Source organism: Brassica oleracea, chromosome C2 (genome assembly GCF_000695525.1).
Source record: "Brassica oleracea var. oleracea cultivar TO1000 chromosome C2, BOL, whole genome shotgun sequence".
Classification (NCBI taxonomy): Eukaryota; Viridiplantae; Streptophyta; class Magnoliopsida; order Brassicales; family Brassicaceae; genus Brassica; species Brassica oleracea.
Genome location: NC_027749.1, coordinates 29,182,393 through 29,202,120, shown reverse-complemented (window position 1 = coordinate 29,202,120; position 19,728 = coordinate 29,182,393). Strand labels below are relative to the sequence as shown.

Sequence of the window (19,728 nt, the reverse complement as noted above, 5' to 3'; positions counted from 1 at the left end):
TGGTTGTAACTGGTGACCATTATATAAATATTAAGAATGAGTAGGAAAAAAAATCAGAGAAATAAAATTATAAGAATGAAAATGAAGATTATTTCTTATCAATTTTAGCAAGGAACAATTTTTTTCTATATTCTTCTAGAATAAAAGGAATGAAAAAAAATGAAAATGAAAAACAAATCCTTATAAATGGTGGAAAAGAATTAGGAATAGTAAGAAATTTATTATTCTTTTTCATTCTTTGGTCACTGGTTAGACTATGTATCATGCTGAAAAAAAGAAGACTTTTTGTATCCGGAGATGTTAATCTCTTTAAAACAACACAAGCACAAACCTAAACTAGACCGTATCAACTGCTTCTTTATTTACAAATTGGCAAAATTTCTACAGATTATTAATTAAAAACATAGTATTCAGAAGTGTGAATCGCGGTACATAATTTGAATCAGTCTATGAGAGCGTGTAATTACATTAACCATATCATATGGAGTAAAAAACTCTATAAATTAATAATGTTAAAGAATATAGTTTTTTTTTTGACAATGGGCTTTATATATATAAAAGAAGATGTCAAAAAAAAAATATACATATATATGCATATGCATATATACAAGAACTTAGCTTTTTCTAATTAAATGAAATTCAAAACGGTACAAGACCATATCCTAAACTTCTGGAAACAGGTTCTACTCAACCGACTACTGTAGACCGACATAGAACTGCCGAGAGAAGCCACATCGCCGAAGCAGAATCTCACTGCCACCGACTGCCACATCGTAAGACAGAGGGCTGGGTCGTCATCGGAATAGTTCCCCTCAACCGGAGGTGTTTGAACCGAAAATGGTGTGTTTGTCGGATTCATACAATGAAAAATTTAATAAATAGATTTCTTAGATTCTTTAGGCTTAAGAGAAATCAAATTATCGAAATCAAATGGAAAATAAACGTCAAAAAGAGTTTATTGATCAAAGATTGTATTACATGTATGATTACAAGTGTAAATTAAATCTAAGAATTCATAAACTCTTTGTAAGAAGTGTTCAATGTGTAAAATGGAAGAAGAGAAGATCTCTTGATAAAGAGAAGTGTATATCTATTAATACAAGGAAGAAGCTAGGGCTTCATAGTAAAATGGGCCTAGTTTATTGTCTAATGGGCTTTGGGGGACGATGTAAATCCACCTCCAACAGTAAGTCCCCCCAAAGTTCGTTGAGAAAGATGAAATCGATCTCTGCGAAGTTTACGAATAGGGTTTATTAGACAATGAACTAGACACATTCATGCATATGACGGTTTATGCCAGTTTATTTCGAACTTGTGCCTAGTAAAAAGCGAGTTTGCTTTAAAATCGTGCTTAGCGAAAGACGAGTTTACTTGACTCATGCTAAGACAGAGACGAGTTTACTGAGAACTCGTGCCTGGTAGAAGGAGAGCTTCTGTAAACTCATGCCTAGCCAAAGACGAGTTTTTATAAACTTGTGTCTAACACTAAGCGAGTCGACCGCAAACTCGTGCCTAATAAAAAAAACAAGTTCAATTTAAACTTGTGCCTAAAGTAGTAAAATACACGTTTACCGAACTATTGTTGACCCGAAGTCTCGTGTTGAGATCGTGTGTGCCAAGCAAGTTGTTGGCTTGTGTGTTCGTCAGGCTATGATGATGTTGAGAAATGTGATGGCTTGTGCTGTTTGTATTGCTTCCGACAAGCTCGTAGCTGTCTTTCGAAGCGTGACGACATGATGGTGGCGAGCGCTTGTTGATTCTCTTTGGCCCAACGATCACTGGTCACGAAAGACATAATCATGATTAGATCAATGTAAACCCCAAGCCATAATCAACTTTGGTATAATCAATAAGCAAGCGATCAAACTTATAAGAGGATAAGCAGCTTAGCAGTTCGACCTCAAAAACATCGCACGGCGTGTCTCCAAAGAGATGATCTCAATGGATCGCTCTTGTCTCAGCTGAGATGGTGGTGAGCTCTGCGTTTCACAAAACAAGTCGGCAAAGAGAAACAAGAGCTTTCAATGGAGGTGTGATGGGGTTTCATCATTGATTCAGAACATCTTGTGGCGAGATTACGCTGGAATCGAGTACGTTTGCTCGCCATCACCAAAGTTGATGACTTTATCCAATCGTGTCTGGTGCTGGTCACGGATCGAGATCGGTGTGGCGAGGTGAAGAGAAGCTAGACGAGAACGTGGCTTGCCTAATTCCACATCTTTGCCGAGGGTCTTGGCGGGATGATTGTCTTGAGATGTCGAGATGATTGAACTCTTCTTATCTCATGGCTGTCTCTGTTCGTTGAATTGGTGACGAGGTGATTGACTCAAGGTCACTCTTTTCTTCTTCTCTCCGTGTATTGATGAAGAAACAAGACATATAGACGGAGACGAGAACCATCAGAGTCTTGATCCAAATATCGTTGCAGACTTGGGAAGACTTGACTGGAACCTGAGGAGCTGAGGAGCTCTCGATGATGATTGAAACGAACTCAAGTTCGAAACTTCACAACTCCTCTGGTCATGGTGAACTCGTCGTCGGGCAGAGAAGCTCTGTCAAACCGCTAGCGAGTTGATGTGGTGTTGTTTGTAAGCTCTTGTCAGCTCTCTCTCGCTCTGTCTCTTCTTTGGAGGATGCTGAAGCTTCTCACCAAGATAAAGTCACAAGCAGTCCCAGAAGCTTCATGATAAGATCAAAGGTGTAGACGCAGAGCAGAGCGGACTTCATGTCTGAGATCGATAGATTTTGGTTCCAGGGAGAGGAGAGACCAATTTCTTGCTTCCCGGGAAAGTAGAGGGCTCGAAGATCCGGTTCATTATTGGGTATACGGAGTATGGAGCTGTCGTTTTGTGAGGTCGGGCTTGGAGCTTGCTGAGTATGACGAGGATTCTCTCTCCGTCAGTGACGCGTCGATGAGATATACCAAAAGCAAAGCTTTCTCATGAAAGCTTCAACCTGGTCCATCTCTTCTCTCCTTCGCAGCCTATCCGTTGAACTTGTCAAAGTCGCAGCTCTCTCTCCGGAAAAGACCGAGACTTTCGGTCTTATGTGGACGAGCTCTGTCTGATCGTGACTCGGAGCCAACTTCACCGGCGGATCGAGATTGAAGAAAGTTTCAAACTTTCCCCTGTTGTGGTCTATCTCTCTTGCTCAAAGCCGTGTATATTCGTGAAGAAACAAACGACATTGATACTTCATTCTTATTATTATTTTTTTGTGCGGTAGATCTAGGGTTCTTCCAAGTTTGATTTGCTTTGAAGATAGTTCTCTTTGGCCCCCTCTTTCTAGCGCCAACTGTTTGAACCGAAAATGGTGTGCTTGTCGGATTCATACAATGAAGAATTTAAGAAATAGATTTCTTAGATTCTTGAGGCTTGAGAGAAATCAACATCGAAATCAAATGGAAAATGAACGTCAAAAAGAGTTTATTGATCAAAGATTGTATTACATGTATGATTACAAGTGTAAATTAAATCTAAGAATTCATAAACTCTTTGTAAGAAGTGTTCAATGCGTAAAATGGAAGAAGAGAAGATCTCTTGATAAAGAGAAGTGTATCTCTATTTATACAAGGAAGAAGCTAGGGTTTCATAGTAAAATGAGCCTAGTTTATTGTCTAATGGGCCTTGGGGGAGGATGTAAATCCACCCTCAACAGGAGGAGAGAGAGTTCCATCTTGAACCGAATGCAAGAAGCAGACCTGGAAAGCGGCTATTCTCAAAACGCAGAGAGAGAGTTATCTGAAATAGAAAAAAAGTTAGGTCCACCGAAGCAGACCCAAGGAGATCCTCCGGTGCTGGGAAGAACTAAACACCACACGCACAGCCGAGAAAGGAGGAAGGGTCGTTTCCCATACGACACCACCACTCCACTTGAAACGCCTACCCCCCAAAGAGAACCTATGGGGGTTTCTTGAACCTCTAGAGCAGACAAGAACCCCACTGGTCACAGTGTTGGAATGAAAAACTTTGTTAAGACGAAGAAAATGTTTAAGTATTTGAAGAGAGATAAACTTTGTGAAGAAAAAAGCTTTTTATAACTTAGAAGAGAATTTATTATTAGTTGAAAGTTTCTTACAAATTTGGATCATTACAAAATGAAAGGGGGATTGGAGGTACTTATAGTCTCTAAAGTACAAAATATTTCAAATATTATAATACTAAATGTAGATAATTCTACTTAAATATTTAAATAATTTTATCCTAATTATCTAGATAGTTCTATGAAAATATTTAGATTTTTATCTTAAGGAGGTGGAGGATAATTCTAGATATTGGGCTAAGTTTGGGCTAAACATGATTAGTGACTTGTTAGCCCAATAATGTGATCCAAATCAAGTTTAACTTTCAACACACCTTCTTAAACTTGATCTGTTTACTCCGAGTAAGCTCCTCCTCTTGATAAAGTTTTCTCGTTTGAGTGGCTTGGTGAAGATATCAGCTACTTGATCATTTGTCTTCACAAACTCCAATTGCACATCCATCTTGGTAACACATTCTCTAATGTAGTGATAACGAGTATCGATGTGCTTACTCCGATCATGGAAGACTGGATTCTTCGCCAATGCTATTACCAACTTGTTATCCACAAATATCTTCGTTGGCTCCTCTTGTGGTAGGTTCAACTCCTATAGCAAGTTTCGTAACCAAATAGCATCGCAAACACATGAAGTAGCTGCCACATACTCCGCTTCACAAGTAGAAAGGGTGACAATCGGTTGCTTCTTTGACATCCATGTGAAAGTGGTTTCTCTAATGAAAAGCACAAAGCCACTTGTGCTTTTCCGGTCATCTATGTCTCCACCCCAATCGCTATCGCTATATCCAACAAGCTTGTAATCGTCAGAAATAGAGTAGTACAAATCAAAGTTGATTGTACCTTTGATATAGCATAGGATCCTCTTAGCTGCCTTGTAGTTAGTTGTTGTTGGATGCTCCATGTATCGACTCACAACTCCAACTGCGTGTAGGATGTCAGGCCTTGTGCAAGTTAGGTAACGTAGACTTCCAACGAAACTCTTAAAGAGTGTTGGATCCACACTCTCTCCTTCTTCTTCCTTTGACAACCTGCAGTCATAGAGATCTGTCCCCGATCGCCATAGAACATTATCCTCAGCACTACCATCAACAGGAGGTTGTACACCACTAATACTCAATATTATTTTCTGTAGATTTGGGTCTCGACATCTTCTAAATTGCCATCCCGACTCATTTGCGACATCAGCAAACTTTGCATAACATCCGACTCCCAACCTATGTGGCTCAGCATCTCCAACCATGTCGATCAATCGACCAAGAGGAAGCCACTGGTCCAGCCAGAATAAGGTACTCCGCCCATTACTAATTTGCACTCTGATGAATTGGGAAGCTAGAGGCATCATCCTGAGGAGCTTCCTCCACACCCAAGAGCCCTTAGTTGATTCACTTATATCCCAAAATGAGCCATTACTCCATAAGTTTTGGCGCACCTAAGCTACCCAGAGAGACCCTGATGTAGTAAACAACTTCCAAATGAGCTTCAAAGAAAAAACCTTGGAAATATCTGAGAGACGTCTTAGACCAAGCCCTCCTTCATCTCGCGGCATACACACATCTTCCCACAATACTTTCGCCTTCCCATGACAGTTTGGGGAGCCACTCCATAGAAAAGCAGAGCACATACTCTCAATCTTATCTAGACAGCCTTTAGGGATACTGAAAGTAGAGCTCCAAAAGTTTGATGTGATATAAATGACAGACTGGACGAGCTGTAGTCGACCCGCAAAGGACAGGGACTTGCACGTCCAATTTTGGAACCGCTGTTTGATTTTCTCCACCAAAGGTTCATAATCCTGTCAGGTCATGGTCTTTGTAGTAAGAGGCAACCCAATGTACTTTGCAGGTAACGTAGATACCGAGAGTCCAATGGCCGCAGCCTCCTACTCAATAATATTTTTCCCGTTCCCCCTGCATACAAGGTAGACTTTGCGATGTTAATGTTCAGCCCTAACATCTTTGCGAAATCATCAAACACCCTTAGTGTACCACTTAGAGACTGTGGAGACCCATCCGTAAACACCATAATATCGTCTGCAAAACTGTGGTGAGACAGCTTGACATCTTTGCACCTCGGGTGATACCCAATTTCACACCTTTCCACTGCTCTATTCAACATCTGGGAGAGCACATTACTGACAATAACATACAGGACATATTCCTTTTTCAACATGTATTCGCCCAACTTTTAATTCAAACAAGCTTTCCAACATGTATGACGTATTCCTTTTTCAAAACAAAATCACAAAAACTAAATGCATGTATTTCTAAATTTATATATCAATATGTTGTCCAGATTTAGAAAATATGTAACTAAGAAAATAATTTATTTTAATACTCATTATAATTTTATGATCAAATAATTTAGAAGATAGGAATTTACCCGTGCAAAGCACGGGAGGTAATACTAGTATTTATATAAACTGCATACATAACTTATTAATTTATGATTTTAGTGGAGCATATATTTATACAGAATTTCCTAAAAAATATTATTTTGTCGATTTATATTATATTTTGAACTTGTCCAATTTTGAACTTGTCCACCTATGTACCGATAAAAATTTAGTAATTTATCGTGTTCATTAGTTTATCGAATATCAATTTATAGAATTTCTATTGTATGTATAATGAAGAAGCTTCTTTCTATAATTTCTTTACATTATCAATTCTATTTAAAATATTACAAAATTTTCGTCATATTAAATAGCACATTAACTAATTCAAATAATTTGAATTTTTTGCCAATAATGGGTGAAATTGGACTGCTTTCGTCCTAATAACACATATGTAACCAAATCAATTATCTTAAGTCTTCTAAAATATATCACAAACCGGGATGTTACGATTCATCCCCTCAAAGAACGCAACGTCCCCGTTGCGCCCCGTGACATTACCCATGTTAGTGTGAGCCCACTTAGCACGCTCGTCTAGGTTTATATAATTACACACATAATTTATATAGTTACACACATAATTCATTATTTTTATTAACAAAACATAACATAATATATATTTTTATATTATAAAATAAGCATATCTATATTATTTAGAAATAAATAAATTATATATCATATATTAATTTTTATGATAATATTATATATGAATCATTTACTGCTCTACCAATAAATAAATAATGATAATTTATATATAAATAGGTTTTTTTCAAATATGACATAAAATTTCAAGTCAAACACAAAAATAACTCATGCTTTTTTTGAAACTTTTTTTTCCTATTCACCCTAGAAGTTTGAGTTATTCACGAAAATGTCATTATATTTTTTTTTTCTTTTTTTTTTTTGCAAATGATTCTTTTACTTTTATCATCCTCATCTTCACAAAGTATTTACAATATTGTCATTGCCATCAATACACTAACCACCATGAACAGCCAATTTGAAGCTCTTAATGCACCAAAGGTTCGATTTTTACTCTTCATATCTCATTACTTATGCACACAAATCATATCTGTTTCACTCTCTCTTCAAATTCATCCAAAAAAACTAAGATTTTGATTCCAAGCTTTGTAAGGTTCATAGAGACATTGAAGCTCATGATTCGTGGTCATTAACGACTTGGTAGCTTTTGCAGTGAAGTTCTGGGTAGTTGGAGAAGCAAAACAAGTAATCTCAGAGGCTCAAGATATGAAATTATTATTTTTTTCTCAGATCTGTTCGCGAAGACTTTCAGAAGACTTCGGGAAGACTTTCAGAAAACTTCGGGAAGACTTTCAGAAAACTTCGGGAAGACTTTCAGAAGACTTCGGGAAGACTTTCAGAAGACTTCGCTAAATGTGTTCTCCATCAAGAAGACTTCCCTAAACCCTAAACCCTAAACCCTAAACCCTAAACCCTAGAAGTCTTCTAACTTTCCTTTATTAAGAAAAAAAACCCGAAAATCCAAGAGAAGACTTCTCGAGAAGACTTAAAATATTCTCTAGAAAAATCAAATACAGTCAATTGCAAAAGTATTCCTGGTAGACTTCTCGAGAAGTCTTCTCGGATAAATAGGTTAGTTTTGCAATTGACCGAAGTTTGTCAAAATTTTGACTTTTTATAGAAGACTTCTCGGGAAGTCTTCTCGGAAAAAACTTCTATAGAAGTTTTCTGAAAGTTTTCTCAAAGTCTTCTCACTGTCGCAAGAAGTCTGTGTGGGTTACTTTTGCAATTGAAAAATAATAGTGAAACATTTAATATTAATGAGAAGAATTCTTAAGAAGTCTTCTTGAAGAAGACTTCTTTAGAAATCTTCTCAAATTTTATTCCGGGTTTTGGTCAAACCTTTGGTTACGAGAGAAGACTTCTATAAAAGTCTTCTGACGGAAGTCAATTGCAAAAGTATTCCAGGTAGACTTCTTACGACATTGAGAAGACTTCTTTACCCGAGAAGTCTTCTATAAAAAGTCAAGTTTCTGCCGAGAAGACTTCCCGAGAAGTCTTCTATAAAAGGTCAAGTTTCTGACAAACTTCAGTCAATTGCAAAACTAACTTGTTTATCCGAGAAGACTTCTCGAGAAGTCTTCTCTGGCTTTTTCGAGAATATTTCAAATTCAAAATTAAGCCAATATTTACAAAGGAAGACTTCTCAAGATGTCTCCTGTAGGGAAGACTTCTTAAGAAGTCTTCCTTCGTAAATTTGCAATTGCAAAAATGACATAAATAGAGAAGTCTTCTCGGAGAAGTCTTCTCGGAGAAGACCTCCGTAGAAGTCTTCTAGGTCAATGTTTAATAAACTTTCATTTTCTCTACAATTAAAATGATTTTTTAATATTCTCTTATTAATTCATGTGTATTAGTTAATATTGGGGCTCCTACATAAAATTTATAACTTATTTGGTGATAATTATGAGATTTCAAATAGTTATGTTTACTAATGTTTCTAGCTAATCCGAGAAGACTTCTTAAGAACTTACATGAGATTTAAAATTTCTCTTTCAATTAAAATTCAAGTTTTATCTTTGATGAATTTGACTAAGTTTTCTTATGAAATATTCTCTCTTAGTTTTAGTAAATTTGACTAAGTTTTTGTATTATTGTGTTTTGTTATGAGTGGGTAGAATGGTTTAAAAATTTTTTTGGTATGTTGTATCAATAACTTCAATAATGTCAAGTACTTTGGGAAAAACATGAACATATATACCAAATTCTTTTGATTAACATCTCTTCAAGTTTACAAAAAAAATTCACAACTAAAATAATACACGTACAATTCATAAAACAGACAATAAACAAAACTATTACACATGGAGCTAGATATAATTCATCAACATAGATAAGTTTGGACTCCATTTGACATCATTCCTTTGTACCACCTTGGGCATATGATTTCAGAAGACTTCCCGAAGATTTCGCGGGAAGTCGTCTAGCATAGAATACATTAGAAAACTTCCCAAGAAGTATTTCAAAAGTCTTCCAAGAGTCTTTCAAGAGTCTTTTAAGAGTCTTCTGATAAGTCTTCTAAAGACTGACTCAGGTCTGAAAAATATGCATATACAAAAGCATTCACATTAGGTTGAATCTATAACTTTTTAGAATCAAATATATAAACACACAAAATACATATCAAAAATTTGTATCACTTTGGGCAGAATACTTCCTGAAGACTTCGTGGGAACTTTTATTGCATAAAATGCATTAGCAGATTTCCCAAGAAGTCTTCCGAGAGTCTTCCAAGAGTTTTCTGAGAATTTTTCCAAAGTCTGACCCAGATCTGAAAAATCTGCATATTCAAAAACATTCAAATGTCCTCGAAACAGAGAAAGCATCAAAAATAATTTTTTTATGCTTAAATAATAAACAAAACAATCAAATTAGGTTGAATCTATAACTTTCTAGAATCTAAGATATAAACACACAGAAAATACATATCCAAAATTTGTACCACTTTGGGCAGAAAACTTCCTGAAGACTTCGTGGGCAGTCTTCTAGCATAAAATGCATTAGAAGACTTGCCTAAAGTATTCTGAGAAGTCTTCCGAGAGTCTTCTGAGAAGTCTTTTAAAGTCTGTCTCAGATATGAAAAACCTGAAAATTCAAAAACATTCAAATGACTTCAAAACTGAGAAAAACTTCAAAAATATAATTTTATGATTAAATAATAAACGAAACAGACACATTAAGTTGAACCTATAGCATTTTAGAATCTAATATATAAAACACAAAATAATACATATCCAAAATTTATAGATATACCTTTGAATGAGTGAAAGATCAGAACCATGTAATGACAAATTTGCAAAAAGAAGATAAATTAGTGAGAAGACATAAGAAAAAATAAGAAATGAATTTAAAGTTTGGTGTTTTGATGTCCAAAGAGATTAGAGAGAGATTGGAGAGTTTTAGAGTGAGAAACATTACATTTTTGCTGCAGCCATTTGAGAGGAAGAAAGAGAATGTTTAAATTTTCTTTATATATGGAGACAAAATTTCCAATTAGGTTAAATATTTTCGACACAGAAGACTTCTTGGGAAGTCCTTCTTGTGAAGTCTTCTAGACCTTAAAATCAAATACATTCTAGAAGATTTTTGTAAGACTTCGTTTTAGGCGGAAAACCTAAATTCTACTTAAATTTAGGCGGAAATATGTCAGAAGACTTCCCAACAAGTCTTCTGGAAGTCTTCTAGAAATTTTTCAAACGGCAACCTAATAAAATAACTAACTAGATAGCAAAAAACAAATCATTAAACATAAAATCAAACTTATAAAGCGTTTAATATACACAAAACTAAACACATGTATGTCAATTTTTTTTTAAAGTTAAGATTCTAAAATTAAACCCTAAATACAAACTATACTATAACATATGTTACTAAACCCTAAACCAAAGTCTTCTCGGAGTCTTCCAGACCCTATAATCAAATAACTAAGAAAAAACACTTCCTTAAACTTAAGAGAAACTTAGAAAGTGTTTAAATCAAGTAATTAGATAGTCACCAAACACATATATGTAAAACTAAAAAAGAATTAAAAATATAATATTTCAAAATCTAGTCCTAAAAATACCAACAATACTATAACATATGTTACCAAACTCTAAACCGAAGGCTATCATGACTCAATCTACATCCATTCATCTATGTCAAAAATAATATAATTTTAGTAAAACTAAATTTTCATCATTTAGAAATGTTTATTAATACATGATTTTGATTTTTTTCTCTTTCAAAATACTTTTTACAAAATTTATTAATTACTTTTAAGATCTAATACATGAGAAGACTTCCCGTAGAAAACTTCTAGACGACTTCTGGAAGACATCGATTTAGGCGGAAAAACTAAATTCTTCTAAAAATTTAGGCGGCAACCCTAAATTCTACTAAAATTTAGGTGAGATATGTCAGAAGACTTCCAGACCCTATAATCAAATAACTAAACAAAATAACACTTCCTTAAACTTATAAGATACTTAGAAAATGTTTAAATCAAGTTATTAGATAGTCACTAAATACATATAGGTCAAAAAAATTTTAAAAAACAAAATATAAGATTTCAAAATCTATCATGAGTTAATCTATTTTCACTCTAAACCAAAGACTATCATGAGTTAATCTATTTTCATTCATCTATGTTGAAAATAATTCAATTTTAGTAAAAATAAATTTACATCATTTAGAAATGTTTATTATTACATGATTTCAATTTTTTTCCCATCAAAATATTTTTTATAAAAAATTTAAATTATTTTTAAGATCTACTGAACGAGAAGACTTACAAAGAAGTGTCCTCAGAGAAGACTTCTTTGTAAGTATTCTCATGCGGAGGGTTATAATAGTAAAACTCAATATATGTTTTTTGTTTAGTCATAAGGAGGTCGTTGTAATTTCACTAGCCTTTTGGGCTACTTTTGTATTTGATTCAATTTGGGATACAGTTTTGTATTCAAAATCAAGTTTTGAGTCATTTTTGGCAATTTCCCCTATATAAATTATATATAATTTATTTATTTTATTTTATAATTTCAAAAAATATTTTTTATATCCAAAAAAAAAAATTCTATATTTTTAAATAAATATTAAATTTATTTTTTAAAATAATAATATTTCACATCTAAATTTTAATTTAATTTATATAATTAAATATGATTCGTTATTTTTTTAATAAAAATATATTATTAATATATATTACAATTTAATTTATATTATTTTAAAATAAATCTATTATATATTAACTTTTATGATAATTTTAAAACTGTATACTGCTACTGCTATACCAATCATTTTATTAAAAACTTTAATGAGAGCATACTGCTTCTAGAGCATACTGCTTTTAGAGCATACTGCTATTACTTTACCATCAGATGTACCAATCGAGGCCTAAGCCAATTCCTCGAAGCAAGTTTAAGCATTGTTTGGATTTTCTAAACTTCTCAAGCTGTTAGTTTAGCGCTTTAGGATCATATGGACATATGATGGGCATATGGCTCGAAATTGCATTTGACCCAAATGAGGGTAAATGGCGTCTGGCGTCTGGTTCAACGAAACATCTATGGAAAAAAGAGAGTATGGTAAATATATTTCTAGGCGAGAAGAAGTGCATTATGGTACATCAGTTTTATATGATTCAAGTCAAAGAGGAGATTTTTCATAATATACCTTGAATATGTATGGCCGATCCAGTTGTCAAGATCAGTCGATACCATGTGACTATTTGCATATTTTTTAAGGCAGTTTGGCAGACATTGTTCCGGTAGTGATGGATCATTTGATCCTTGCCAACATCCGGCATGGATCGGTCAATCCGCTCGACATGGATCGGCCAATCCGCTCGACATGGATCAGTCGATCTCTTCCAAAATCCGGGAAATAAAAATAATTAGACAGAAAAATCTCTGTATATATGTGAGTTTAAAACTCTATTCTATAACACAAAATTGTACTTTAAAAAGCAGCATCTATCTAATAAAATACTTTTTTGCTCGTGGAAATAGTACTTTTAGTGAATCAAGTTAAATCTATATATCTTGCATTATACTTAATCAATCTGTTATTTTTTTTCTTCTCACATCTGCCATAACATTGTTTTATATATATATATATATATATATATCTAAATACTTATGGGAAAAAAATTCCCAACTAATAACTAAATTTATCAGAATAGAAAAAAATATCACAATTCATTACTAAATTTATCAAAATAAGATATAATATAAAGCAAATATATTGGTTTTTGTTAAAAATTAATATTTTCCAAAGTTAAGGTTTTGTTTGCTCTTATAGAAAACAAGAAATGTAAGACTAAACTACCCTGATATATGAACGTTACACCAACGAACGCCGAGGGTAAGACAAACATTTCAGAAAAGAGAGAGGATGAAAAAGGCCTATTAGGGCTGGGTAATTAGGGTTCCAATCGGGTTTCGGTTCGGATTCATTCGAGTTTCGGTTTTCAGATTCATGAATTTCAGTCTCATTCAAATAAATATTATAAAACTTCTGGGTCAGATTCAGTTAAGGTTTTGTCAATTCAATTAAGGTGTAATTGGGTTCAGTTTGGGTTTAGTTACATGTCCAAAATCATGTTGAACCCGAAATAGTTTCAGTTGCAGATATTAATCGGGTTATCGATTTCAAAAATATTGATTTATACTTGATTAAACTCAATATATTTCCAATAAATTTGTGTACGTGGCGACTCGTCTATCAACCATACAAGATTCTTCTTTGAACTATACGTGACAACATCAGATATATCATGACAAACCAAAGCTTTGTACGAACAAGAATCATACATAACAAAAAAAATAAAGAAATTAAAATTAACAATTACCAACTCTATAAACTCAAGAAACACTATTTTTATTTTAAGAAAAAACATTGTTTAAACTTGAGAATCAAACTTATTCATATTTGAACTTTCAAATGCAATTGTTAAAACATAAAAACATTAATACTGACCAAATACCAAAATATATATTAAACTTAATTTTGTAATATATAATTATTTTAAGTCTCAGTAATATCTTAGTGTATTTTGGTTACATATCAGTGATTGATATCAAATTTGGTACAAGTTCTTTTTGGAATTTTGAATTTTTAGGATTTTGGGATATTCATTCGGGTTCGGATAAATCCATAACCAGAAATACCATAAAATAAAATCTGCTCGGCATTTGTGTCAGTTCAGATTGATTTTATCGGGTCTGGTTAAGTTCGGATATTTGGATTCGGTTTAGTCTATTTCATAAAGTCCTTGGCTTCGTAGACAAAGGGTAACTCCAAACCTAATTAAACTCTCGAGTGTGGATTGTTATCTAAGGGTAACCAATCATAGACAAAGACGTTCTCCTCAAGTTTTGTGTAGTAGCAGCGACGATGCTAAGACCAGATGATCAAGCTTCGTTTGACACTTCTAGGCAGTTAGGTTCTCTTTATCTTTTAGTTCTTTGCTTATGGAATATTTGATAGCAAAGAGATTTTCAACTTTTTACAGGACGAATATGGGCTTCCTTTGTCGCCGGTGGTGACGAGCGTGGCAGTTTGATTATTGTTAAGGGTTTCGATAACTTGTGTGAGTCTTTGGAATCTGAGGATATGAGTTTGGTTAGTGGTAAAGTCCATGATGAAGAAGATCATACTGTAAAAGAGGAGATTACTTCTACAGATTCTGTGCGTGAGGAACATGATGATGATCTGACTGCTGCATATGGTAGAGATTTAGAGTCGGTAGGTAAGGAAACATCAGAGCCACTTGTGGATATTGTTTCTGCAAGTGAGTTTTGCAGCCAAGGATCTTCAGGAGAACGTGTCATGGGGGTTGATAGGTCTGGAGAACAGCTCTTGGATGATGCACATTCCAGTGTAACAAATGTTCATAGCTATCAAGGATATAGGTTTGATGGCTACATTTCCACAGATTCTGACGAGGAAGCAGACACCAATATTGTAGATGAGGAGGAGTTTGATACTGCAGCTTTGGCTACGTTTTTAAAGGCGGCCACTGGTGGAACTTCAGATGATCTTCATTCTACCATAACATCTCAAGATGGAACAGAACCTCCAGCTGGATTGGGCTCATCTTTAAGACTTGTGAGATCACGTCTAAATCGCACCAACATGTTCCCCAGTCTAAAAGTCGGAATGGACGGCGGGAGTGAGAGTAACTTGAGCGAGGAAGAGAAACATAAGCTGGAAAAACTGCAAAGTTTGCGTGTGAAATATCTGCGTCTTGTGCATAGGCTGGGGAAGTCAGTGAAAGATTCAATAGCAGAGCAGGTTCGTTACAAGCTTTCACTTCTTGCTAATAGTCAGTCTTCATTCAGTCTTGACGCTGCAAAGAAGATGGCTATGGATCAGTCTGAAGAATTAAACTTCTCTCTAAACATACTGGTCCTTGGAAAGTCCGGTGTGGGAAAAAGTGCCACTATAAACTCCATCTTGGGCCATCAGACTGTATCCATTGATGCGTTTGGACCTTCCACCACTTCAGTCAAAGAAGTTTCTAGAACAGTGGACGGTGGTGTCAAGATCACAATCATCGATACGCCGGGCTTAAAAACTTCTGCCATGGATCAAATTGGTAATACCAAAATGTTGTCCTCCGTGAAGAAGGTAATGAAGAAGTTCCCACCTGATATTGTTCTTTACGTTGATCGTCTTGATGATGCTCAGAACAATCTTCCTTTGCTAAGAACAATCACTGATTCTCTTGGTCCATCCATATGGGAGAACGCCATAGTGATACTGACTCATTCTGCTTCAGCTCCTCCCGATGACCCATCCGGCACTCCTTTGAAGTATGAGGAGTTTGTATCGGCACGCTCCTACATTGTTCAGCGTTCGATTTCACAAGCCGTTGGTTTGGTTTACACGCCTCCAGTTTATCTAGTTGAGAATCATCTTTTGTGCAGGAAGAACCGAGCAGGGGAAAAAGTTCTCCCAAACGGCCAAGTTTGGAAATCTGAGCTGATGCTTTTGTGCTACTCTATCAAAGTTTTGTCCGAAGCAGTTTATCTGATGAAGCCTCGAGAAGAACCGCCACTGAACTACCGCAACGTTTTTGGATCTCTTTGGCCCAAGCTGTCTCTCCCTAGCTTGTTGTCTTGGCTGTTGCCGTCCCGTTCACATCCTTCAGACCAAGGTGGTGAAGTTGATGATGTGTCTGACTCTGAGGATGAGGATGAGTATGACCAGCTTCCACCGTTTCAGCCTATCCGGAGAACTCAGCTTACAAAACTCTCAAAGGAACTGAGAAAGGCGTATTTCGAGGAGTATGATTACCGTGTAAAGCTCCTGCAGAAGAAGCAATGGAGAGAGGGCTTGAAGAAATATGGAAAGAAGAGTACTGTATATGGAGAAGAAGTGGATCCAGAGAACAATGGGGCTCCAGTTACATTACCAGATATGGTATTGCCACCTTCATTTGACAGTGATAACTCAGCTTATCGTTACCGCTCTCTAGAATCCACTTCACAGTTCGTTACCAGGTCAGTGTTGGATACTCAAGTCTGGGACCATGATTGTGGATATGACTGTGTCATTGCAGAACATAGTCTGGCCATAGCTAAACGTTTTCCTGTTGCAATCACCGTTCAAATGACTAAGGACAAGGAAGAGTTCGATATCCATCTGGACTCTTCTGTTTGTGCTAAGCACGGGGGCAATGGTTCCACCATGGCAGGGCTCACTGTCCGGAGTGTAAGTAATCAGCTTATGTACGTGGTCGTTGGGGATACCAAATTCAATAACTTTAGGAAGAACAAGACGACTCTTGGAGGGTCTGTGACATTCTTTGGTGAGGATGTTGCGATTGGTGTCAAACTCGAGGACCAGATCACGCTCGGGAAAAGGATCGTCCTAGCTGGAAACGCAGGGACCGTGCAGTCGCGGGAAGAGTCAGCTTACGAAGCAAACGTCGAGGTGAGGCTTAGAGAAGATGATTTCCCAATAGGTCAAAACCAATCTGCTTTGGGGCTGTCTCTAACCAAGTCTAAAGAAGAAGATCTAACCCTCTCAGCGAATCTCCGGTCTCAAGTCTCTATAGGAAGACAAACGAATGTAGCAGCTTTTGCAAGTCTTGATACCAAGAGGACCGGACGTTTCGCAGTCAGAACCAGCAGCTCAGATCAGTTGCAGATAGCCTTCATGGCCATTTTTCCTCTTGCCATGTCCATCTACAAGAGGGTTGTTGGATCAGGAGACAACTGAGAAAGACCTTTAAGAGACTATATATATATACATGATAATCTTGTGCGTTAAGTAATCTTCTTGTTCTGTTGAGATGATTTACATGGTATTATTGACTCATGCCTTTTTTCTTGATGTTCAAGAAATTGTTCTGTATTTTGTTTTTGACTGAAAATATCTTTATTCTCGCTTAAAAGTTGCTGCAGAAGGTTGGTGCGTTGAAGAATCTATTAACCAACCCTAACTATTTATTTCTTATCTTCCTCAAGATATCTTATTGTTCTTTACTTGGAAAATAGGTAAATCAGTCATACATATTATTCAGACATTCAATTTCTTGACAGATGCAGGAAGCTGGGTGATCTTTTAACATGATGTTTAATTGGAAAACGGTAATAAATAAGATGTGGGTTTAAACAAAGACGTCTTATTAATGGTCGGAAATATAAACGTTCGATCGGTTACAAGGGGAAAGAAGAGAGTGCGACAGAAAGGAAGCCGGTGGCTCGATGAGCAACCGGAAAAGTACAACTAGCGGCGAGATGAAGCAAAGGTGAAAACCCTAATCTAGCCGCCAAGTGTAAGTCAGTGATTTTGGATCCTTCTCTCGTTGTCTTCCCTTTCCCTTATATAGACGTCCTGATGCCTCGTCCTTGACCTAATTTACGCCATCTTGGTGGGCCTCATCTGCTGGGCCGAGAAGCCCGTAGGCGTCCGAGCAGCCGCTGAGCTGGATGTACTTCAGTCGATGATGATCGACTAAAAGTACCCAAGAGTCAAGCCGAGAGACCTGACTCTTGAGCCGATCGATCGAGCCGTCGCTCTACCAAATCCGGGCCAGGCCTTTCTATTCCTCGGGCCTTGTGGGATGGTCAAATCCATCCTCTACAGTAAGTCCCCCCCAGTCCATTAGTGAGCGAAGTGCTTTCTGGCTTGTGATGGATTCTAAGGTTTGAAGATTTGAGGGAATAGAAGGCCTATCGGAAAGTAGGAGCGGTTGGTCGATGAGTCGCACAGCGTCGTTTTCTCGGAAGCGAGCAGTAGAAGCTTTATCGCTCCTTTTGATCGTTGTGTCGCATGAAGGCCGATTAGTCGCGGATAATCAGATCCCGATTGACATATCTAGATTAACCTTTGGTTTATTCTGATTTTAGGATGACCGACGCCCGATTTAGACGAGAAGCCGAGCCGTCGCGAGGGTCCGCTGGATATCTGGGAGAGTTTCGAGGCCCATTTAGGCCCGTTTAGGCTAAATGACGACACCTCGAATTCCCCCCCCCTTTTTCTCTTTTAAATGCACCGAGAAGTTGAAACGTCGCGAGGGTCCGCTGGATTTTTGGGGAGAGTTTCGAGGCCCATCTAGGCCCGAATAGACCTAATGATGATGCCTCGAGTTCCCCCCTCTCTTTTCCTTATAAATACGAGGATCCCCTCTCATTTCTTCAAGTTTCCTCCGCGATCAAAGGTACTTTCTCTCTCTTCTTCTTTTATCTCTCTAAGTGTTATAGCCTTCATTCGACGCGTTCTTCGCCGCCTTGTTCTACCATGTCGTCGGCTCAGGGGTCATCGAGGCAGCAAAAGGGGAACTCAGTTGTGGCGGCATCCTCCCAGAGGCTTTTGGTCGCAGATGCTACACTGCTTGCGAGGGAAGGGAGCGAGAACGTCGTCGTGGGGGATGCGACGGAGTGTGCGAGAGACGGACAGAGTGGGGCGGTGCCCGTTGACTCGATTACTTTGAGGGTTCGCGCAGTGGAAGACAATTCTTCGGAAGACGACGCTTCTATCCCGAAGGGATTTTCGACGACCTTCTATCCCGAAGGGATTTTCGAGGAGCTTCCGCGACTACATCCTGATTTATTGCGCCCTGCTTTCGTGGCCGGTCAAGATTGGGACGGTGTGGAGGAGACTAAGTCGACCCTGAGGAGCGTGAAGAGGGTTCTTCAGGCCAAGAACGCTACAGGCGTGACCTTCCTCATTCCTTCGAAGGAGCAAAGGCCTTGGTCTCCTCCGATCGGGTACCAAAACAGTATACGAGTCTTATTTACAGGATGACACTCGCTGTTGGTTCCCCATCCCGCGACTGATCACCGCGTACGCTAGGCGGTGGGATCTCGCGATTAGTCAGTTACTGAACGGCTTGCTGCGACTAGCCGTCACCTTATCAGTTCTAGCGGAGGAGATTGACATGCCGATGAGCGTCAGGTCGTTCGAGGAGATGACCTCGATAACCGATATGAAGGACGGAACCTACTCGGTGAAGATGCGACCAAACTGCAATGTGTGCGCCGGTCATCCAAACAAAACGCAGAATTGGCAGCGTTTCTACTTCTTCATCAAGTCCGACGAGTCGGCTTTCGAGGAGCCTCCTCGAGAGGACTATCGGGTCATGTGGAACCGTTCTTGTGGTAGAATATCTAGTCGCGAGCTACGTCGGATTTTGTTGATCTTAACGGAACTTTCTTTTTGTTGTGCTCGCAGTTGGCCATCCCACGTCTCCAGTCTATCCTGAGGATTTCCTAAAGAGCGTTTGAGCCGTCGCTTTGCTTCGGATCTACCGTTGGTCCGAGATT

General features: G+C 37.4%; 1 protein-coding gene and 1 pseudogene across 1 annotated transcript; one reads left to right on the top strand and one right to left on the bottom strand.

Annotated features, from left to right (window-relative positions):
- Window positions 1-4,339: 4,339 nt before the first annotated feature.
- On the bottom strand, window positions 4,340-6,935 carry LOC106323948 (annotated as a pseudogene).
- Window positions 6,936-14,274: 7,339 nt separating this feature from the next.
- On the top strand, window positions 14,275-17,269 carry LOC106325452 (translocase of chloroplast 159, chloroplastic-like). Its single transcript, XM_013763498.1, has 2 exons — window positions 14,275-14,391; window positions 14,466-17,269. Exons 1-2 carry the CDS (start codon window positions 14,361-14,363, stop codon window positions 17,177-17,179), a joined length of 2,745 nt encoding a protein of 914 aa, XP_013618952.1. The 5' UTR covers window positions 14,275-14,360; the 3' UTR covers window positions 17,180-17,269.
- The last annotated feature ends 2,459 nt before the right edge of the window (window positions 17,270-19,728 follow it).